This window comes from Tetrao urogallus (genome assembly GCF_951394365.1).
Source record: "Tetrao urogallus genome assembly, chromosome: 1".
Taxonomy (NCBI): Eukaryota; Metazoa; Chordata; class Aves; order Galliformes; family Phasianidae; genus Tetrao; species Tetrao urogallus.
Window position 1 is genome coordinate 167,074,385 of NC_136813.1, and position 21,090 is coordinate 167,095,474.

The 21,090-nt window shown below is 37.6% G+C and overlaps 1 protein-coding gene across 2 annotated transcripts in view; it reads right to left on the bottom strand.

Annotated features, from left to right (window-relative positions):
- Window positions 1–21,090, bottom strand: part of DOCK4 (dedicator of cytokinesis 4) — a gene marked incomplete at both ends in the record, with an annotated part of 237,507 nt that overhangs the window by 156,228 nt on the left and 60,189 nt on the right. For both annotated transcript variants that reach the window (XM_079536116.1, XM_079536115.1), the window contains 2 exons: window positions 994–1,034; window positions 1,786–1,869. In XM_079536116.1, coding sequence (XP_079392242.1) covers window positions 994–1,034; window positions 1,786–1,869 — 125 coding nt within the window. The remainder of the gene's footprint in view (window positions 1–993; window positions 1,035–1,785; window positions 1,870–21,090) is intronic.

The window sequence follows — 21,090 nt, forward strand, 5'->3', positions numbered from 1 at the left end:
TATTTATCAATGAGGTCAAAGTAGTAAATGTCAGATTAGACACTGGCTAAGTTTATTTCTCACACTGACCCTCCACATAAAGCAAAACAAATTCCTGTAACCAGAGACTGAAAGCTTAGGGACAAGAAACAGGTGACATGTATGATAGGAACCCCTACAAACTTCTGAAATTTATATGTCATATGCCCTCGTTTGCAGCTGAAGAGGCTTGGAAATGAATTAGGAAAGGGAAAAAGAAAAAAAAAAGGAAATAAGATGACTAAGATGACAACATGAGTTTAAGGAAAAACAAGTGATTTCAGTACTGTTGAAGGAAAAGAAGTCTTGAAATGGTTTCCCATATGAAAAACAAGTACTTTATACTGACAGACCTAAGTCAACAGGAAAGTAAGAAAACAGAAATACTGTTAAGACAGGAAAATCTAAAATGCATTCAAGATGAACAAATGCTGAAGAAAATAAGTGTATGAATAACATCATATTTCATGTGTGAACACAACAAAAACCAAACAGTGAATTCTACCAGCTACACTCCAATGGAAATCAAAGATTACACAACAAGGAAAAAAAAGACAAAACTTCTTTTATGTGGAAACAGACAAATTTTTTTCAACTGATACTCCACATATAGCTCCAATGGCTGTTGTGAACCAATATATAACATCAAGAAAATAGGCATAGTCTAATTAATTAACTTTTCTAACATTATTTGCAGTTTCCATTCTTGGTAGTCTTTTCCCTTTAACTTAGCTTCTAAAAATCAGATTAAAAGAAAGTTTGCCAGAGCCTTGGATTTGTCATCCAAATGCACAGGAGCCTTTGAGAAGTGTAATCATTGTCCAAATCTAATTCATGCAATATCAGTAACATACTTAACACTAAGCTCCATTTTTCTTTCAAGGGTAAATATCATCTACTTACAAGGAGACTATAAACTTTTTTAAAAGCAAATACACATTTTTGCCAAAGTGTAAAACTGTAATTGATCTTTACCTTAACATTGGGGTTTTTTAAGGCAAATCCTCTGTACCAACCTGTGAAGAAAGAACATTTTTGTTTTTCAAAGTATGCAAGTCATTTCCATACCTAAAATAGATTTCATTTTTCTTTTTGGACAGATACAACTAATATGCAGTGATGTCAGACTGCACTCATTTAGAGTACTTTCCACATAACGAGAGGTAATTTGTTTAAACTAGCTCGTATTTAGATGACTTAATTCACACTTATTTTCAGGAATTACTCTTTTACCCTTATCCCCGACTGTTTCTAACAATGCAACCCAGATATATTTTGCACTAGACAAAAAGTCTAATGCAAAAGAGGAAACAGATTTATATTCATTGCAAACATTTACAAATCATTTTTGAACTTCATAATCCAAATGTTTTGATTGCATTACTCTACAAGATTCATAATATACCCAGTTCAAAATGACAGATCCTTTGCCTTCTGTAGAAACGTTTCTTACAAGGTTAATAGTATATCATCCCAAAATTAAAAACAAACAAACAAACAAACAAACAACAAAACCACACCTATTTAATGAATGAATAAAAACTCATTTGGAAAAGATCTTAAAGATCATCAAGTCCAACCACAACCTAACCTTACTGCCCTGACTCTAACTACCCACCACTAAATCACGTCCCTGAGCACCATGTTTTCTTAATATTGATGACTTCAAAAATTTATTCAGTTAAGCAAATTAATGAGTAGCAGTGGTGTTCAAGTCAACACCAAAGGATCCTTCGTTATCAGTGGAAGTCCAGCCAGTGAACTCACCATCACACTTCTCCAGTATCTGAACTGTGTCTCCAATCTCCAGTGAGAGGCCATGTGGGACTGTTCCTCGAAAACCAGCTATTACTGAAAAAGACAGAAAATTTTGATTATTTGCATGATTAAAATATAAAACAGGATTCCTTGTTAATAAAATTCATATACTAGTGGGGAAAGTTAAGAATGGAAGGAGTTGAAGAAAGAGTTGGAGGTTAAGCCACTGTTATGAACAGAATATCTAAACACAGGATTCATATAACAGAAAGAAATGCTTACAGACCTACTATGCACGAATGGAAATACTGGTGAAGGCTGTCAGCTAGTCTGTTACTCGTAACTACCCTCAAGGACAGAAAATGTTTTATTCAAAATGTTCCCGCTAACAGATAGCTGACCTCAGACGTCTGCAAGCAGAAAGTGCCAATATTTTTGTTACCATCTGTACCACCAGCATGTCACAAAAGGCAAGACTTATTTCTCAGTAGTTTAATGGGTTTGTAGATCCAACACTCCATATAGTAATCCCAGCTGAGGAAATGTTCAGTGTGTGTAGAACAGCAATGAAAGCATGCTAAAGCAGGCTGTTTACTAAAACCCAGTGGCACGCACTGCTCTGCCCACAGCCTTGCTGGCCAGAAAAGCTGAGCATGCATGGGCATGACCTCAGGCTGGAGAAACAAAGCGCCCTCCAGAGCAGTGATCTTTCCAAATACTTAAAGCAATCCAGATTTAAGACTTACACTGTAAGCACTAAAAAAAGAGGCAGCTATTTTTTTTTTTTTTTTTTTTGCTCAGAATCAACACGTAATACCACAAAACTGCCCGAAAAACTCCTTCCTACAATTGCTAAAAATTGATTGACAAGCCAGATGACAATTCAGCCGTTCAACCCAAAGTTTGTTACAGCCGAAATTCTGAATTAAAAAGCTGCCTCACTCAAGCTAATACACTAAGCAATAGCGATTTCGATTCTCTGAATTGCAATATCATTTTGAAGTTTAATTTTGAACTTGAAAAGGAAAATGGCTTTCTAACCCTATCAAAGGGACAAAATCAGCAAACCTCTTGGTGACCTGATAGAAGTCTTGCTGCTATCTAATATCTACCAACACAGATAGGAAAACACAAATCTCACAGTGATGTGAAAAAACGACTCACGGCTATACAAACGAATCTTTGCATGTAAAAGCAAAAAAGGAAGACTGTCGGTGCAGCTGTGCTAAGTAAGCAACTACTCTTTTACGAAAGGAAATGCAACATTTGAAGCCAAAAAATCCCTTTTAGCCTCTGGTCTTCTGCCTGGAGTCTCCCCCACCACAGGCAGTAACTGCACTTAGGCACAAACACAGAAGCAGCCTCCTACCTATGTTACAATGCTCCTAAAGCAGCAGCAGCTATTAGCTGACAGAGACCACAGAAATCTAAAATTCCTTTGTGAATCTTTGCCAGAAAGTTCGAGCTTTTCAGACTGAGACAATGGGATATGTTCTATACCAAAGGATGGCACGTTCCAAAACGTGCAGCAGTTCAGGAAAAAAAAAAAAAAAAAAAAGCTTAATTTGGATGGTATGCCAATTTTGAAAGGTTGTGTGAAATTTGTTTCATTAATAACTGTAAGTAATGGCAATTGGACAAATCTCCCACCACACAGATGGAAACAAAAGCTAATAAAAACCAACATCTCCCCTCAAGCTCTATGAGGCATTACTTTTTTTTAATTTAATATCACAGAAATAAATTACTTCAGCTGTAAAATCAGCAGGCAGTTTTAAAAGTCCTTCACATGCTGCGATAGAAGGATTTAAGAGCATAAATCTTGTCCTCGGGTGTATGCACAAGTTCTACTTGACTTTGATGAAACGGCACACATGCCTATTTCCTATGATGTTTCAGTTCTCTGAAGCACTGTCAGTGCTTGGCAATGTGTAAGGCTAAGCTAAACACTCCATGCAAATTCTGAAGACAAAATACTTCCTTCACTTCTAAAACAAAGTACATTTTTGTCAAAACCTTTCCAGAATTTGCCAGGCATTACTGAATCACCCCTGCCCAGGGTCTTTATTCGCCCCTTTGGAAAAACCTTTTGAGATAACACACCTGGTCAGCCCCAAAGAGTCTGATATGCGAGCAGAACTTGCAGCAATGAGACTTCCTTTTTTTGAGGCATGTGTACTGAACAATCTACATTCAGTTTAGTGCTATTCCTACTCTCCAAGTTTTTACATAAAAACAGTACCCAAAGATATGCATACTGAAATAAAAAGAGCTGCTCTGGGTCACAGAATCAAAGAATCGTGGGGGTTGGAAGGGATCTCTGGAGATCATTGAGTTCAACTTCCTGCTAAAGCAGGTCCTTTACAGTAGGTTGTACAGGAAAATATCCAAATATGTTTTGTGTATCTCTAGAGAAGGAGACTTAGCAACGCCCCTTGAGCAGCCTCTGCCATTGCTCTGTCATCCTCACAATAAAGTTCTTCTTCATATTCAGACAGAACTCCCTGTGTTCCAGTTTGTGCCCCTTGTTCACACTTCAGAAACCACCAAAAAAAGCCTGGGCCATTTCACATTAGCTCTCCAGATACACTGGCATAATACCTGTAATGAAATAAAAATGTTACAGATTGAGACTGGAATATCTTAACTCAGTGATGGGCAGCCTAGGATATGCAAATAGACTTTATGATGCTGCCTGTCTATTCAGTGTCCTCCATAAGCAGCAGGAGGGCACAGAGAAAGAAATAATGCAGCTTGTAGCAGAGGATAGCCATCTCTGCAAGTAATCCAAGTGATCTTCACCACATTGTTGATGCTGCTCATCAGATTCTGGAGCAATTAGTGAAAAGTGCAACTCCACTCAGGCAGAAAGATTCCACAGAAAAACTCAGGGATTGGACAACTTCTCTTCAGCTAGCATCTTTTTTCAAAATCATATACAGTGCCTTAAAGTGTCAACAGGCAAAGCAAAAATTAAGAAGGTAATTTTATTCCTGTTATGACAAAAAGAAACTATCCCCCACCCAATCAAGTACCTAATTTTTCAGGCTTTTTTAATAGTTGCAAGAAAGTATATTCCCATTGAAAATGTTTGTCTAAGAATTAAGAACTAAGAATTTCCCAATTAATTCTTAGACAAAAATCTAAGAGCAGAAACAGCTTACATAATATGAATAGATTTGTTTTAAAAAGCTGCTTATGAATGAAACACGTACAAATTCCCCTATGGCGCTGGAATGCCTGGTGCCATTCTGGTCAGCTTTCTAGTTTCAAGGAAGTGAAAGTGAATTATGAAGTTTGCCATAAGAGCTCCCATATATGGAGCAAATGAAAAAAAATTAAAGAATTTGCAGAACTAGTACGCTAACAAAATCTATGTCTTATTATAGTTGTGAGATGTCTTATTTTTAAATTCTGTGAAAGAATGACATTAATTTTCTCCTTAAGAGTCAATATCTCGTCAGATTGTTATGATACAACTGACATCCAGTTTTTATAACTTAGTTACTAGATCAGAGAAAGAGGTTTTTTCCTTTTTTTTTTTTCCTTCTATTTTTGAAAAGGCATTAAAAAAAAAAAAAAAAACCTTCTAGGACAAAGTAAAAAAGATTGAAATCTGACATATAGTAGAAAATAGCCAGAACTCAGAAGTCATTTTAGAACACATATGGAAGACAAAATTAGATCTTGAAATATCCACTAGAAGGATAGCCTGCAGAGTACCAGGACAAAGAAAGAAAGAAAGAAATGAGGGCATCACCTGCACCACGAAGCCAGCACATTCACTACAGGTTTCTGGCAGGAGTCTAACAGAGGTCAGGCTCAAAACAGACAGATTTGTCTTTAGCAACGCCACTCAAACAAATGAGAAGTGCACAGCAGAGCAGCAAAGTAAGGCTCAGAAACCCACAGATGAATGTGGGACTGTGCATAGAGCAAGCAACTCAGCACACAAAGGATTCCTTAGCTAACTTTCTACTAATCGTGTCCAGAACTGAGACTACGACAGGAGGCAGCTATTCATGCCTTGTATCCGTGGTGTATATACACATGTAGAATACTGGAAGGATAATAATGAAGTTGTGGAAAGAGGTGGCTTTAGTCCTCTTAGAGAAGATCCACGGGGCTCAGCAGCTTGGTTGGGACTCAGGGCTATTAGCAAAGCTGTAATATGATTTTAATGTGACAAACTTCTTGCCCTTTCCTCCAATGGACACACCATTCCACAATGAGAAGCTGTGGATCAGAAGCATGTGCACCCAAACACATTAATGTCATTATAGAACCAGAAGTTCTTACAGTTTCCTGTTTGCACTTCAAGCGAAGGCACAGTGATCAATGTTCCATTCAGTCACCTCTCAGCCCTCAGAGAAAGAGAAAAGTGAAACTCCAGAATAAAACTTAGTGGGAGGATACATTCTTTGCCAACAACACAACACCCAACTTGGCACTGTTCATGCTGCCAAAGGATACTTTGGCAGCATATCCATACATCATATGGCAGCATATCCATATATTCATGCTGCCAAAGGGTACTCAGAGGATGGGAAAACAAGATAACAACCAAAACTCAGTTCACATAGGAGGTGAAATAATGGTGAGATCTATAATGACATGCAATATTAAAGCAACTCCAGGGTCAACATTTCTATAGTACTGCAAGTATATTGAAACCCAAATTATGAAACAACTCATTTACTTAAGAGCATGGAAATGGAACAGGTCATCTCATACAGATTCTTTCTTTGGGATTAAGTTACTTATCTGTGACTAACTGCTCAAAATAATAAAAAATGCTAATATTTCTTCTATTAGAAAAAAAAAAAACAACAACAGAAAGGCAGTTCAATCAGAAATGCAATTAGAGATATCACAAGGCATCCTTTTGATGAGTTTCACTTTTTCACTATAAGGACCTGTGCAAGCAATCGGGAAGAGGTTTCTAACCCTTACATACACATCAGAGCACTACTCCAATTAGGAAAAAGAGGAAAGAGGAGGAATAATCTGATGGAGTTTCTGTTCCACTTCTCAAAATAATTTTGTCTTTTCTCTCTGTCTTTATCCAAATTACTGTCTATCCATGCTGCCTGTTGGGCAGCTTTACACATGCAGGTCCCCAGCCTATGAACAGATCAATCCACACCCAAGATCTTTATGCCTAAACACAGTTCTTTTGTGCAGGAACCTCCTGTTCCTCCTGCAGCCTGTATAGCATTGCTGTTCTGACATAGAGCTCAACGGCAGGAAGGAAGGCATGGGCATGCTGCAGCTCCTGAGTGCAGCCACGTGGGCACAGCCCAAACTTAATGGCACCAAGAGCAGCAGAGGGGACATCCCAGCAACCAACAGGCTGAGTACACGGACCCCAGCAGCACACTGGGATTTCAGATAACAAAAATCAGTCCTTCAGTTGAATAAAGTAGAGAGAAGGAGAGAGGGATAGTATAAATTGCTTTAATAATTACTCGGCTACACTGCGTGTACTCCGTGGGGAATAAATACCGGACTCCAGCTCAATGCCCTAAGCCTGATGTCCAAGCTATTAGAGCACATATGAACCACACAGAAATGTAATAACTGATGTGAAGGGTAGGAGCACAGTGTCAGAGGAACTGGTTGTGACAGGGAGCAAGGTGCAGTGATAGAAATGGGATCGATTGCCTGGTAGCAGGGCTGGGGAGCACATTTCAAAGTTTTGCTCGAGGATAGATTCTTAAAATTTTTATGCCTGAAATAACTGGAGACCTGCATATAAGAACTAATGAGGCAGACACTGTTGTTCCTTTCCTCCTAATAGACGACCAGAAGCTATTATTGATTCCAGATATTATCTGCTATAGTTGAAATCAGGTCCCCTCTGTGGCAATAGCAATTTTTAAGCCTTTTGTTCTGGACTTTAAGTGCCATTCTTTCACCAAATGGAAAGTTTCAGGTAAATCATCTAAAAAAATAAATAAATAAATAAAAATAAAAATAAACAGAAAAGCTGTATATAATTATACTGGGAAACTTTTAGCATTAAAAACACAAAGAGAGCTCACTTGAGATAATAATTTTCTGCTGTCTATTTCAATTATGAAAGAAAGTTAAGCTCATTTCAAAGCAATTCCTTTAGCTGATCAGTAATGATAGACACGTGTGCATGGGTAGCAAATTGTTACAACAGACATCTAGCAATGTAAGCAGTTGCAAAAAATTCAACATTTGGGAGAGCACATCATCAAAAAGAAACATTTCTAACAAAAAGAATCAAAAGATCAGACAAACAACTCCGCTCGGGAATCTGTCAAAGTCCTCCTGGATGCCATTGACCACTGGCAAGTACTGCAAGCATGCAGCAGCACAGCTCTCAGCATTTTCGGGCACTCAGATTTCCTGAGCCAGACGTGGTAATTCTGCATTCGACAGCTGTTAACGAATGTGTGTAACCAGGCTTTGAATGCATTGCCTTTGCAGTGCCCACAAATTTCCCCGACAGTGAGCTTTCTAACTTAAATATGCTTCAGAAAAACAAACAAACCAACAACATAACAAAATATCTTTCTTTTATTTTATACCTGATGCTTAAAATTTTGTTTCGTGCCACTCTGTTCTTATGGGAAAGTATGAATAACTATTCTCTAGTCACCCTCTCTGCACCTTTCTCCAAAGCTTTCCTTAGCTGTACCTTTTCCAGGATGAAGTTTTTTCTCCTCAAGAGAAGCTGAAATATCTTTTTAGATTTCTAAACAGGCAGAATTTTTACAAACAGGAACACACACAGGAGTACAGTTTTGCTGATGCAGAACATAGAAGGCCACCACAGGCACTCATCATTGCCTACGTATGAATTGATCTGGACGGAGTGCCACAGAAGCACTGCTACATGCTTGTGCTTCTAATACAGGGGTTAATTCAGGCATCTGTTCAGTAATGCATTCTGCTGCCTACAGACACCCTAGGAGGCTTGCTACTAACCAAAAACAAGCTAATGAAGACAATGACAGAAAAGCAGAGACAAAGGGAGGGGAATTGAAAAAAAAAATCAATCTAATCTCTCCTCGATAAAGATAATACATGAGTGTTAGCCTCAGTATAGAAGTGATCCTTAAATCTCCCACAGGGCACTGAGGACAAGGACCTTCAGATTTATACTGAAGTGAAAGGATGTGAGCTCTCTCCCCTCCCTACACATGTACATCACAACTACAAGGATCAAATACACAGCTCAGAGGATGATTGCTCAGGACTTCTGAGACACGTGTGAACATTTCAAGTGCAGCACTGACCTGTTCTTAAAGAGACAGGTTGCTGTGCGGCATATTTCTAACAGCTATTTACACAAATACTTCGAGGCACTTCAAAAACCATCAAAAATGTATCAACGTCCAAGCTTTGAAAATGTAATCATGAACCTTTCCATCTGTTTGTTCCTTGCTTGTCCAAAATACAAATCCAAACCACCCCGAATGCCTCCCCTAACAGCACTAGCTACTTATTTAGATAAGGTAAATACTATGAAATGCACGAAGAACAGCGAGCTGCAGCAGAAAGCACACCATCCTGTTCTGGTCTCATCATTTGAATTCAGCAAGGTAATCACTTTAAAATGCCTGATGACTACACTGCCAAAAAACATAGAACTATTCTAACACAGATAAACATTTAATGTGCCTGTCTGGACCTTTGTCAAGCTCTTCTCATTCTGCAGCTCAGCTTCAGGGAGAGCTTTATCATCTGTTTGGTAACATTTCCCCCAGTCTTTGCAAAAACTTTTGTACTCCATCTCCCTTGGGGACCCTAGTTACCAAACACTGTACCTTGGAAAAAGTGTTAGATGTAACAAGTGGTGGCTACCTGGTGCATCAGCTGCCATTAACAATGGCTACCCATCTAAACACAACTGGGATAATTCAGGATGCACCACTAGGTCCCTATCCTTGCACGTATGAGATTTCAAAAATTGTTTTTCTTCTCCAGTCAGTTAAACATTTCTTTAAATACTGCCTCTCATTACAAATTGCTAAGAGCAATTTCTTGGCTTGCATTAGTTTTGGAAAAGGCAATTTAAAAGTAAAAAGAAAATAAAAGTAGCTGAGTTTTACACATCTAGAAAAGAAATCTAGTGTACATTTAATAGATGACAATGCTCCTGAATAGATGAATAGATTACACAACCCCACTAACAATTTGTTGAAGAGTTTCTTTCTCTTCAGATAAGGATTTCAATACAAAAGCTGTCTGAGGTATCACAGTAGAAAGCAAGGTAAACTCAGTACCATCAAATGTAGATTTCATGCTTTCAATCATTGTAATAAGGGAACTAAGCTACACACCAGCTGGACTCACAGTGCTCTAATGTAGAGCTACGGATGTGGTATTGATAAACCAAGATTGCACAAGAAGTGTGAACAAGGTGTCATTTTCCTTCATTACTCAGAAACAGCAACAACTCAAAAATCCACTTTGCTACAATGGAGAATGTGTAGAAAAGTAGATTATGTTAAGATTACATTATCCATGAGAACAACCTTCTACAGGTAAAAATAATAGTTACTGTGACTTTTATTATGACTAAGTATTTCTGAAGTATTAAGTCTTTCAAGTGACTATCTTTAAACTTTGTTAAGTAATTGCCTTGATTTTTAATAGCATGGTCAAGCAGAAGAGTTACTGCAACTCTAACTCAAAAAAAAAAATTTTGCAGTTTTGTCTACAGCTTTTGTGGAACCAAGAGTTCTGATTAAAATCAAATAAGCTACCAAAATTATTTATTTATTTTTATTTTTTAATCTTCCTGCCAGCGTCAGGTTTGGAAAAGATGGGAGAATGATGTATGACAGCATAAGCCCAAGTGCATTTGAGGTCCTGTCATCACAGACATCAGGTTTCACTGTGACTCTTCAGTGTATTTGCAGCCTCATTAAAGCAAAGATGGTGCTCACAAAAGCCTCTAAGAATTTAAATTCATAAGATGGATTTTCAGTTCAGATCCATGGTGATATTCTTGCATATCCACACACAGAGAGCAGAAATGGAATGGAAAAACCAGATGTTTCACACAATTATAGACACTGGAAGTATTTTCCATAAAGCTTATATATAGTTTGTTTTTCAAATAACACTAATATGTGTTTATTTTAAAGAACACCTTGAACAGCTGAGAGCATCCTTACAATTGTATGCTGATTTAGTGCAACAGCACCGAGTCAAAGACTAATGATCATTTCCCTCCCCATTCTTCTCTTCCCCCCCCAAAAGCATTATATCCCAACATGCTATATGAATTTGGAGTCTGTAATTTCAAATCCTTTAATAAACTGCATGTACCGCCATGCAAACACAAGCTGAGAAGAGCTGTAGTCTTGTGAACCACAAAGAAAAACAAGACCACTGAGCAAGCTGCAACATCACTCCTCAACTTTCAGAACCTCCCAAGGGGAGTACAGTTAGATATCAGTACAGCAGCTGAGAAACCCCATGTGTTGGGTACAGAAGAGTCTGGCAAATTAGATCGTTTTCCCCTTAAGAATTCACTGTTTTCTCTATTCAAATAAAAATAACATTCAAGGAGCATAAGAAAAGCAGAACTTAAGGTTTCTTCACTAATAAGAAAAAGAGATAGACCATCCATCTTCTGCAGTAAAGTTTATTTTACAACAGCCAGGTCCATCAAATGAAATGATAGATGACATACTGTCCTGTTTTCTTTTATTTCCTTCATAAAAGCAGGGCTTAACTCTGTACTTGACCTACCATCAGTGAAAGAAAACAAAAATAAAATCAATGTTTCATGAAATTTTTAACACCAATACTTCTCAGCTTGTCTGGTATCATTACACTGCCTAATAACTTTTGTCTCTTATTAATCCGTATTTCTCTGACATTCAAACATTTCATTATACATTTATTGTAAATAATGCCATTCTATCAATAAGAATTCTGTTAATTTTGACTTTAACCTATCTTTATTGTTCTCTCTGCCATTTTATAACTCAAGGATTTATTCTGCTTTTGTAAGCTATGAATCTTATGCATCCTAAGTAGCAAAATGATTATCTATTAAATGCCAAATTTTGCTGTACATCATGAAAATCAGTACAGATCTAATCATGAGCTGTCATATCCTTAGTCATGAAACAAACAAACAACAACAAGAGGGAAAAAAGAAAAAAAAAAAAAAAAAAAAACCATGCAACATGCACATTGTTTAATTTATTTAGCCTTAAAAATAAACCATAACTGTAAGCTGCTGTGGTCTGCCATGCAGGTCAGCCAATTATCCATAGACATAATTCCTTGATAGGTTGGACAGTTTTCCAGGAATGGAATTAAGTGCAACTAAGGAAAAGGATGATTACAAATCACTTACAAGTACTCTGGTGCACGGTTGTTGATTGTTTTTTCTTTTAATCTTAAATGAAGCAGAACTTTCTTGATCTCATGTAATTAAGAGATGTTTCAAATATACTGGAAATACTATCATGACTGTTGAAGCAAAACTTTCTCCTGTGCAAATCCTCAGAGACTGCCGAACTGAAGTTTAAACATCCCACTCTGATTTTAAGCAGGTTTATTAGGTTTAGTGTTTGGAAACAGCCATTTCCCTTTTCAGCCTGATTTCAATAGTTGAGCCAGCAGAAATCCGTGTAGTTAGCCCTGCTGAATTTCATCACTAATCCATAATCTCCATGAAGTTAAAACTTGTGGATGTTTAATGTAATCCCACAAGTATACTCAAAAAGAAACGTAACAAATGCACACTATTCTTATAATCAGAGCTCTAGAAAGAAGTTCTACTTGGATGTATCCATTTTCACAGTATCTCTGCAGTCTTGTGGTATGTTTTCAGAAGGATCCTCTTGAAAAATTAAACCCTACCTGTGCTACTGATGCTTGCATAGGAGCTGTGCCTATTATTCCAAACTCGAGGGTGAGGAGAGTTCAAATTCAGTTGGCTGTTTATAAAGGCGCACAAAAGGAGCCAAAAAAATGTATCTGAAAAGAATATGCTACTGGTTAGGATAATGAAGATTGCTGAGCAGGGATTGATGTCTGTTTGATGTGATGGGTGGGAAGGAAGTTGTCAGAGTAAGCAAACTGCTCTCTTCAGATGTTTATATTACTATACATTGCCGCATCTGAGCATTTATCTTTTCATGTACAAATCAAGATAATGATTTTGTTTTTCAACACTGTTTAACATATCGGGAGGGTCACTAAAAATAATAGCCATTCTATTAGCTCTCTCAATTAACCCTTCCTCCCAAGATGGCCTTGAGCATATTTGGGAAACCGTGGGTCTAAGAAAAGCACAGAAAACAGATAAATATTTCTCAGAAATCACTACTGAGAAACTCTCATTATCATTCCATACCATTACATACTTGCTGAAGGAATGAGTTGAAGTCTTGAGAGGCAGCTAGGTGGTACCTGGCAAACAGTACACTTTGTTCTTTTATTATTAGTATGGAGTTTTCCCATCTTTCTCCAGATGAACAAATCCACATCACTGTTTTCTGAAGCTGTTTAAAAGCAACACAGGTAGCAAAGGCTTTACTTGATAAACAGAACAAATTAGCAGCCACAGGTAAAAATACTCATGCCAGCCCAGCACCAGCCAACAGGTTGCTAACAAAGCTGAGAGCAGCAAATTCAAAACAGATTTTCAATCAATTGATCAATCCACTGTCCACCACATTAGGACACATCATGCACTTGCTTTATACCAACCGAAGGCCAAACTCAAACACTTGCCAGAACAGCAGCTGCCAAACTTTATCTGAAAGGGGCATGGGTGAGGTAGAGAATGAGGAGAAATGAAAGCCAAGCAAAATCAGCAATGCAGACCAAAGGAAAGCTTCCTGAGATCCTCAGAGAGGGACAGCAAACACAGGAGCACCGAGTTCCATAATTCATCAAGAGTGCCATCACTTACTGCACACAGGCAGCTGATATAACTATTACACAAATTTAAAATCGCTCATTTTTTGAAAGACTGATTTTCTTTCCTACAGTTCATAGCCCCCTGGGGATCCAGGCTGAACAACAGTGGCCCCATGGGATTTGAGGTAAGGAGAAGAAAAAGTTGCAATTTCCTCCCATACTTAAAAAAAACTTCTGAAATGAGAACATGGAACTCAAGTTGAAAACAGATTCTAGAAATAAATAGAACACTGTAAAGCAACTGAGAATTTTCCAAGTGATAAACCACAGTGATCATATCTTTAGTTGTTATGCATGTGGTTAAAGAAATTATTTGGTCAGGTAATGGAGTGTGAACTTTTCCATTGCACAAACCACTCTGTTGTTTGACTGTGTACATTAATTCAGAAACTAATTGGCAGGAATAAATCATCCAGACCTTACCACTGTCAGTTATAAAACCCAAAACAAGATTTCATATATGACTGTGTCATAAAATGTTTTATCTGTAACATGTAGTTAAAACACAAAATTGTACTGTTCACAGAAGAAATAAGGACAGATTGTTGCAAATTTCACAGGGAATTCTGTATGTTTTCCATTCTACTATAAACACTTTAACATCTCAGAAAAAAGTATTCCTTAAATAAATGCTGAAAGAATCCTTTACCAAAAGCAGATATCCATTTTTTTCTAACCTTCGTCTAGAAGGTACTCTATGGGGTATGTCCAACCTGTCCAGGACCCAGAACAGGTTATCAGGAGATGTGTGAACCCAGGAGCTCCCAACTGTACCTGTTCTACATCATTATTTGAAAATCATTTCCTAGCACATCATGGCAAGAGGGATGTTTATAATCACCAACTAAGCCGCATTTGTACAGTGCCACAGGAAGAAAGCTGTTCTGCCCAAGGGTAATGACAATGCACAGGAATTTACCAGACAAGAAAAGTTTAAAGAACAGCCAATTCCAACCAATCTAACTTAAGAAAAAATTACCTTCCATGTTAACTTTAGAAATATGACCAAGATATATCAGGCAGTCAACTCAGAGATTTCACCTGGATGAAGAGGATCACCTCTGCCCCACGTCCTACCCCTTATCCACCTCATGGATCAGTGCTTCAAAGGCTGTAGCTGTCAACATGACAAAGACAAGTAAACAAAACCCTTCAATTAAGATACAAGCAAAACCCTGCTTAATCAGGGTCAACTTGCAGCAAGTAGCAATTGAAAATCTATGCATTACATATTCAAAACTTACAAAGTTCCTAAGTTTTCAGGAAACTAACTGCTGCAGTACTCAAAAGTTCTGCCGCAGCAAATCCACAGTGAGCCCACAACTGGCCATCCTGCAAAATTCAGTTCTCCAATTTTTGAATAAGCAGAAAAACCAGAACAGATTCTGGTTAAAGAAAGGCAGGAAAAGACATGGGAGGCACGCGTCATCTTTGTGAACTGAGCCTGGAAGAAAGAACTGTCTAGCAAGATACTAGTGGGCACACAAACCACAAAGGATACAGGAAAACAAACGTGTACTTCCTATTTCTCATAGCATAATACCTCAAGTCAATGAAGTAGGTCCAGCAGTAGGTTTGAAATGAAACAAGTAATATTTTCACCAAGGCACAATCAAGCTGCAGAACATCACCATCAAAGTCAACAATAAAGGGAGTTTAAAAGGGGGTTACCAATACAGGAGGACTTGACTACAACAGTTCTAATGCCACCTTTCGTTTTGGAAGCCTCCAACAAGTATGGTTAAATCTGCATTTCCCTTATTTCTCATGCTTTTTCCCAGTAGAAAATTAACAGACATATGTCTGCAAGTTGATGCACCTTGCTGCCTGTATACACTATTCTGTAATAGCAGCATCTTCTGGTGCCAAATTCACACACAGTAGCAGTATATGGATGTTGAAAGTTAGTAAATTAGATGATTAGTAGACTGATAAGATGTTTCTGAAATTGAGAGAAACAAGCAAAAGAACTGATGAGCCATGTGGCAATTCTATTACAAATTCTCTTTTATAACAGAAGGTTCCCAAAACCACTGAAAAGAATCAGTTGCTAAGAGCCAAGCCAAATGCTGAATCTGAAGATGAATAAGCACAAGCAAATTTTAAAAACAAAAATAATTTTCTCTTAGACTTATCTGATTTAAAACAGCCTTAGTACTTCTGCATTACTCCTCCTCTCTCAGAAAAATTGTACATCTCCAACCCCTGAATTCAACTAGTTCAGATATCAACTGAAAAATAGAACCACTGGAAACACTCTGAATGAATAACCACTGTTTTAGACTCAGCTAAGCAGCAGATTTTGATCCATATCATAAGCCTCAACACTACTTAAAAATATTACAGGTATGCAAATCATCAGAAACACACCTAATCTGTGATGGGTTCCATTCTTCCTAACAAGGAATTGGAGAGAACAAATTATTACTCCATGAAATATGATTTTGAAGTATTTGCAATCCAGTAAATGGTTAAATGTGTGGAGCAATAGGAAAGCAAGAGGCACACCAAGGCTTGCAGAATTGCTTCTAACTTTCATTAAAAATTTAAATGTAGTATATTCGATGCATTTGCCAAAAGATACGCAATTTATTAACTCTAAAATTACCATCCCAATTAAAAGGGTTTACTTTTCCACTTCAGCAGGATTATCTGAAAGGTCAGCCAACAATCTCTGCTTGGCTTGCACTGAAATTCATTAGCTCCAACCAGCAGCAGTGTTAACAGATATGCTAACTACCCTCATTGGTCGTTTAGTTATTTGTAGTGCCAGAAAGAGATACCATATGCGACCAGCCTAATCCTATCCAATCTTTGAAAGCCTGCATGTAAATAAAGCACTGAAGTGTCACAGAAAGGAAATCACACATGAGCAAAATCAGGGAAGTTACATGTTTTGACTTAAGATTTGTTTTCTAAAATGCATGGAAATTAGATGATTTCATGCTCCCTGTTTCCAAAAGAATTGAAGGTGTCAAGCATGCTGAAACAGACTCATTCTTGTGAATCTGCAGCCTTAATATTTCAGCTGGGGTAGACAAAAGATGAGAGAAACTGGAGATTTTGATAGAAAATTTCCCTCTATCACTGCACCTTTTCTGAATAAGAAGTTAATACAAATATTAGGAAATCACGATTTTCATCCGCCCTGTTACTATTTCACTGTTTCAATTCTGTCCCCTCCCTTTTTTCTTTTTAAGGACTGAAAAGATCACCAACCCTGGCCCATAAAAGTGATCAATGAGAGAAGCAAAAGATGCAATGGAATTAAAACTTAAACTGAAGAGATTTTAAACTTGTATTTTTATGAGAACCCTGCAGAAACCACCAGGACACAGAAATTGTCCATGTGGGACAAGTGTGTAGATCACTCTCTACTACACTGCAACTGATTAATGGACTTACTGCAATGTAGGGCAAGCACATGCAGAATCAAGACTAAAATATCACCTTAATGATTCCATCTCACAACTTGCTTTGCCCAGGTAGGATTTTGAGTTATGAACATATTCCATCAGGACTAGGCATTTACATAAAATATTCAGGGTTGACCTGGTTTCATTAATATTAACCCTATTTAACATTTGTATGTTTGCAATGGGAAGGCAGAACAAGATGACAGGACAACAATATTCCAGGGCCCAGGGCTCCATCCAAACTGGCCTTGAATACCTGGGGTATGGGATGGAGTATTCACAGCTTCTCTGGGCAGCTGTGCCACTGCCTCCCTGGAAAGCTGCTTTCAAGTGTAGATTCTTCTCTTATTAAAATTCAACCAACCAACCAACCAAACCCCACAACCCTATTTTTTTGCCATGTATAACTTCAAAATAACTTCCTGTTTTTCCAACTAAAAATATGAATGCACAATAACTGGTAATTTATGTATTTCCAAAACACATGGTTCAAGTAAGGCCATTTAGCTTTTCACATATTTCTAGTATTACTGAGATGGGAAAAGTAAAGACACCACCAGAGTTTGTCATAGCTGTGGTGACAAAAAGAATACTCTGGCAATGACTTCAAATTTTGGCCAGATTTGAATGTTTTTGGTTGGGTTCACCCTGGAATTCATGGAGTGAAGCTGACTGCCAGCACTGCAAAACTGCAGCTGCTACGTTTTGCCTGATACAAGTCAGAAATATAAACCCACCAAAACAAAGCAAAGCAGAAACAGCGACTCAGTAGAGCAAACTGAATCAAAGGCTTACTCAACGGCTTACAATGAGATACTGTGCACTATTTCCACTAAGACAAAAGTGGTAAGGTAAACACGAGTGCTAAAACTACTGCAGCACAGAATTCATTGCAATTCTTAATCTCATCAGAAGACTCTTAAGTAGGTCACAGCAAGCTTAACAAAATTTGATAGAAAGCAAAGTAATAGTATGCAAATCACTTTCCTTGTAAAACATGATACTTCTATTTTTTGCCCAGTGATTTTTGACCAAGACACCACTATAAAAGGATCCACTTTCCCTGGAAACAAAGGAATATTTTAACACTCTAAGCCAAGCATTTAACGATGAACTGTGTGCTTCTAGATCACTTCTAAATGGTCTGGAATTCCTTCAGTGTTTGTTTTGTCTTAAGTAGTGATTTACAGCTGCTCAGTATTATCTTAAATGCTATGATTAGAAGGTATTAGAGACTGAATGCATTAGATATAAATCCCACTTCAAAACACACTGGGATTTATCAACTTTTTTTAAAAATGTACTCATAACTCAGGATTTCTGAAGAATAAAATTGAACTTTTGTGTAGAAAAATTTTTGACCAAATTTCAATTGAATGATACTTCTGCAAGGTAAAGGGGAAAAAACAATTCTTTCTTTGTGAGCAGCACTTGCAGGTAACATTTATGTCACCTTGTTACTCTATTTTGAACTCCAGCACATACAAAAAATTTTTTTTACTGATAAAACAAATTAAAATCAAGCAAAGAACAAAAGAAGTTCCGCAAAATGGCTTCCTTACATTACAGACTGTAAGGTTTTTCTGTGTAAAAGGTAACGTTACAATAATGATTCTTAGTAAGTGATAAGCTTAAAAAATAAGTTAAATAATTAAGTGAAATTGTCTCATTCTTAAACTCAGTAACAACTTGAACTTCAAGATGCTACAGCTTCAAAACTGTGATTTTACTTTTTGGCTGTCTGGTTGTTCTTGTTTTCTGAGAGCATTCCAACACATATGGATAAAGTTCCACGTTATAATAGAAAGTCATAAGAAGTTCCCAAGCCATACTTTTTAAATCCAAATGGCATATTCTGATAGATCGTAATGTATCACTGTGTATGTGGGTTTTGTTACTGGCTCAAAGTTTTAGATTTCACACTGGGAATACAGCATTACATTCATTATATCAAAATTTAAAAGTAAGGCCGTACTGCATCAATGCTGCATTTCAATGCAGCATGTCAATCTTCTAGATTACTGCTTCCCAGGAAATAATCCAGCTCATTCCTGCCAAGCAGCTTTTGTTCCTTTTCTTTTTAAACAAGACAAACACAACCCACAATGAAAGAGATATTGTTTCTTTTATTTCTTTATACCTTTTTTTAAAAACACCATCTTCACACTTAGGCACTGTTCTCTCACTGAGCTTTTATTCAAATATATTGGAAGATATATTGGATATACGCAGAATATAACCGTAACTAGGTGAATCTGCATATCTTACATTTTATGCTCTGCTCTCTACATTGTGAAAACCACAATATCAGGCTGGCCTTTCACGCTGAGTTTTCAGATTGTCATATTCCAGATATTTGATTTGTCACTGAGGGCTGCATGTAAGGGAAGGCTTTTTCCAAACTGAGGTGTTCCACAGTAAGCATTTAAGAGTGTCAGAACAGAAATTCCTTATGCTGCTTAATGTGGTTTTAAATGTTCAGTCAGTGAGAGCACTAGTTTTGAGAATCTGTCAATCCATGCCCACGTTAATACCAGCTTAGTTGTACCACACATGCTTTCTCCATTGCTAAAGGTTGGTGATGTGTTAACCAAGTGGTGTTTGTGTGGAGAAGGATCATTAAACTGTCATGACATCTCTCTGTGGAAATCAGGCCAAATTTGTTGTAAAGGAAACAAAAAAAAAAAAAAAAAAAAAAAACAAGACAGAACCATTTTTGGCAATTGCAGATTCTTGAAATGTTGGTCTCAGGAGGGGCAACAAAAGGAAGAATTGAGGGATGTAATGAAGTCACAGAAAGGTTATGCAGGGGACCATGAGACTGGAGGCAACATCCGTGATTCAAAACTGATGCCATGGGGAGAGTGGAGAAACATGGAAAGGAGCCATGCAGAGAAGAGAGAACAAGGCAGATGGGAAATGTAGGAATGTTTTGTCTGCTGAGCAGCAGAGCAATTAGGTGAAGAAAACTTTAGGAAACTTACGTGTGTTCTTAAATGTTTTAATACCTTTAAGATCTCAAAAAAAAAAAGAAAAGAAAAAAGAAGAAAAAGTTAATACCCTGCCATTTCCCTGGATTAAACATTTAACTAAACATTCATTACCAGCTAGATCAGAACTGCATCTCTTCAGGACAGAGTTCAGAGGCAACAAGTGATTCCACCAGAGCAGAGATGGCTCCAGGGCCCTGCTCTGCTGCAGGGACAGCACACTGGCAGTCCTCACAAGTCCATGCAGCCAAAACACAAGATGAGGCTGCCATAACTTGAGAAACTGAAAAGCACATTGAGATGATGCCCAGTAATGCTAACAGACCTAACTGCTCTTGCCCAGCTGGATTTTGTTATTTACCAAAAGCCAATTGTTGTCATAAAGGAAACTACAAAGAACTTTAAATCTTAAACGAAAGAAGGGGTGCTGAATTACACTGGCTTCTCCAACTTTTTCTTTACAGAACATGAAACAGGAAGTAGTCATTTCTTCATATTTTTTTTAACAATATTGTCACTTGTCCTTAAAGGGCAGAAATGAAAGTGGAAGAGTCACTCCTTGTAAGCCATTAAACAGCCACCAGACTGCTGTGACTTCTGGATTACATTCAACATTTCACAGGTGAATGCCCTTCCTGACTAGCCATCAGCATCCTTTCCTATTTTGGAGTACTATTTTTGTCTCGCTCAGGCACAGGCCAGTGAACGACAGCCAGCACTTCATATTTGACAGTTAAGGACATAGCATGAAGTGACTTTATGCTAATTACCGTACACAAAAGCCTCAGCATTGTGATTTATCACACCAAAGCACTGCAATAAATAGGTGACAGTGAAACAGCACAACTGCCTGCAACTGCTGGTAGCACTTGAACTGGCCAGTTTACCAGTGTACAAAGCCAAAATGTCATAGGAAACAAACCAATAGCCTACAGCATCTGAATTTGCATAGACAGCTGAATTCAGAAGATTAATTAACA